This window comes from Lipotes vexillifer, unplaced genomic scaffold (genome assembly GCF_000442215.2).
Source record: "Lipotes vexillifer unplaced genomic scaffold, Lipotes_vexillifer_v1.1 scaffold39, whole genome shotgun sequence".
In the NCBI taxonomy this organism is placed as follows: domain Eukaryota; kingdom Metazoa; phylum Chordata; class Mammalia; order Artiodactyla; family Lipotidae; genus Lipotes; species Lipotes vexillifer.
In genome coordinates this window covers 1,739,111-1,742,433 of record NW_006787038.1, presented here as the reverse complement: position 1 = coordinate 1,742,433, position 3,323 = coordinate 1,739,111, and the positions used below count along the sequence as shown (strand labels likewise).

At 39.4% G+C, this 3,323-nt stretch overlaps 1 protein-coding gene across 1 annotated transcript in view; it reads right to left on the bottom strand.

Moving 5' to 3' along the window:
• Nucleotides 1-375: 375 nt before the first annotated feature.
• Nucleotides 376-3,323, bottom strand: part of YLPM1 (YLP motif containing 1) — a 67,021-nt gene continuing 64,073 nt past the window's right edge. Inside the window, exon 21 of the mRNA XM_007459738.1 lies at nucleotides 376-522. Coding sequence (XP_007459800.1) covers nucleotides 376-522 — 147 coding nt within the window. The remainder of the gene's footprint in view (nucleotides 523-3,323) is intronic.

Here is a 3,323-nt window from a genome sequence, read left to right as displayed (position 1 = left end):
CGAACCACCTGGAAAGAAAAGAAAAGGCTGTCACAGCAGGAAGGAACAGACAGAAAATTCAGCAGACCTTAGTCTCTCATCACTCCACTCCTTACCAAATCGATAGAATCCAAGCTTTTCTTAAGTCTTATATTTTTATAAGTAGGCCAGGTTGCAGAAAATTGCTTCCTTTTCTAATACCCTGTATTGCAAATGCTGGCAACTAGCACATACTTACTCTTTTAGAACCAGAAAACAATAAAAGAAGAGAAGCATTTTTAGCAAAGCATGCTGTCTTCTTTATCTCAAACTCTTCAAAACAACAAACAGTAGGCTATTTATATGACTGTGTACCCTTACCTTAGAGGAGTAATGACTCCATTCAAAAACTAAGTCTCATATATATTTGGTTCGATTGAGGGCTTTTTCAGCCAGGTGACCACTTTCATCTGTGATCTTCTCCCAATCAGTCTGTCCGACCACAAAACCTATGGCCCTTTTCCTATCTGCATCCTTCTTTTCTTCCAGGTCTGCCCATCTCACCTAAAAAGAACACAGCATTAGGCTGGGCTTTAGAAAAAATAAGTACGCAAAGAGCCTCTTAGCTTTCTGAATAGTCTAATGGGTAGGATAACTAATTTAAAGCCAGGAGGTTAAAAAATTAGAAGTGAACTGTGGAGAATTGAAGAAAGCCGTATACCTTAAGTTATAGAAAGAAAACTCTCTAGTCAATCACCAAGTCCTAACCACTCCAGCTCCTGAACAGTTCAGCCCTCAGTTCAGTCCTATCCCCTTCCCCCTCCTGTCACTCCTTTTCAGTTCACTGGCCTCATTTTTTACCTAAGGAAAAACATTAACCTCTACCTAGTCTTCCTATCTTCATTCTCACTCCCTCCGATCCACTCTGCCAGAGGAATCGTCCTAAAATACACACAGCTTTAAATCTGTGCCCTACCTACAGAATAAAATCCAAGCACACAGGTCCCTCTGGATCTGGCCCTGTCTATTCTCCTGCAGCATCTCTGGGCAGTACCTATGGCACTTTATACAGCGACACAAAATTACTTCCAGCTCTCAGAGCACACTGGGCCATTTCTCATCTCCGTAAGGCTGCACAAACTAGACTCTCTTCCTGAAACGTCTTTGTTCTAACCTGGTCCACCTGGCATGAGTCTAATCATCAACCCTTGCTTTATCCCTCTTGTCCTTTGCCAATCAAATAATTAATCATTGCTTCCCTGGAGTTACTTCTGGATTTTGACAGGTCTAGTTTTGAACTTCCATACTATATTGCAATTATCCACTTACAGATCTCTCTTCCCTAAAAGACTATACACCCTAGATCAAAGACTGAGTTGTTTTTTTTTTTTTTAAAAATTTATTTATTTTTGGCTGCGTTGGGTCTTCGTTGCTACGCGTGGGCTTTCTCTAGTTGCGGTGAACGGGGGCTACTCTTCGTTGCAGTGCGTGGGCTTCTCATTACAGTGGCTTCTCTTGTTGCGGAGCACAGACTCTAGGCACCCGGGCTTCAGTCGTCTCAGCGCCTGGGCTCAGTAGTTGTGGCTCACAGGCTTAGTTGCTCCAGCATGTGGGATCTTCCCAGACCAGGGATCGAAACCATGTCCCCTGCATTGGCAGGCGGATTCTTAACCACTGAGCCACCAGGGAAGTCCCGAAAGACTAAGTTTTATTTATCTCCACATAATAAATTTTTTTGAAATTTATCCTTAGTAAACAGGGAGCTAGTATGATTACTTTCATTTATGAGATGAAGAGACCAAGAGACAGACTCAGTTGATACCACTTATGGCAAAATTATAACTACAAATATACAGATCAGGGATATTTTCTACTGGTATGCAGATACTTTTAAAATATGGATTCTTACATGTTATAGTAGTAATTTAAAAAATATAAGCAGATATATCCTCTAAAACATGAAATACTGAAAAAAGAGAGACTATGAAACTGTGCTTTGCAATACCTAGTACCAAAGTCTGCAGAGATTATATTTTAAATATGGCTTGTGATTTATTGTGATTGTGATCTGTGACAAGGAAAGGGAACCAGAGCATGCTCAACCATGCTGCACCTGGAAGTGTGTAATTGCTCTTAGAGGTACACTGACCCTCCCTATTATCATTTATAGGAACGGTAATCAAATGACTAGGCTTCTTCTCCCCCACCACCACCACTGTTTTTAGCAACCAGTTAGCTAAAGATAAGATACACAGTAAGAGCTGTGGGGGAAAACTGGTAACACCTGACTCTTTTTAAAGTAGATTTTTTGTGGGTAGAAAACCTATGACTCAATTTCTTTCATGGGCCTCAGTAAAAAGCTATTTTAATAAACAATGTGGGCTTCTGTGTACCAAGATCTCTGGGCCTTCTGCCCATTAATGCTGATGTATTTATTTTGACAGATTCATGCACCCCTCTCTCAGCTCTCCCTGGGATCAAGGGTACACATTGTAGCAAAAGATGACTATGGTTAAGGGGAATGAAGAATGGATGGATGGATGGACAGATGGATTGTGGCCACTGAACAAAGAAACGGTAACCAGTCCACAGTACTTCCTTAGCACAGAGTTAAACACACTAATCAATCTTGCCCTGAGTAAACTAATAGCTAATTTTTAAATCTGTAGTTTAAATTCTAAGTCTTTAAAACTGATGCTATATCAACATTATTTATTTACATGTCAGGCTCCTCCAGTGGAGGTCCACTCCTTAAGTGGCCTCCAATTGCACAGACCTGACACACAGACATACAACGCTGTAGAAGGAATGAATAATTACCAAAAACACTAAAAATATATGGAGCAAAATAATGACTTTCAGCTAGAAATAGCTTCTTAAATGTCAGTGTCCCTCCTAATCTTCCTAGAGGTACTTTTACTGAGATTTACAATCTCAATTTTTTGCCATTTATCTTAACTGTAAAAAGAAAAAAAAGTTATAATAAAGAAAACTCTTGACCAATACTCAAAAGTTTCAGATACATATATTTTATCTGTTGTCACCAAAAATATTTCTGAAATGTATGAGTTCCGCAAACAAAACAAGAGAAATGTTCACTTTTCCACAGTTATCAAAGTAACACAAATTAAAGTCCATTTTATACCCAATAAAGTAAGTGGAAATTTAAAAAAATAAATTATATTTTAAAACCTAGCCATTTTGGTAAAATTCTATTATGATCAACTCCACAGAACTACCTTTGTGTTACAGTGTAAATTAATCCCAGAAACCTGCCCAATATTTATAAAAAGCTGAATTATAGAAATCAAGAGACCCCAGGAGGGCTTCCCTGGTGGCGCAGTGGTCGAGAGTCCGCCTGCCGA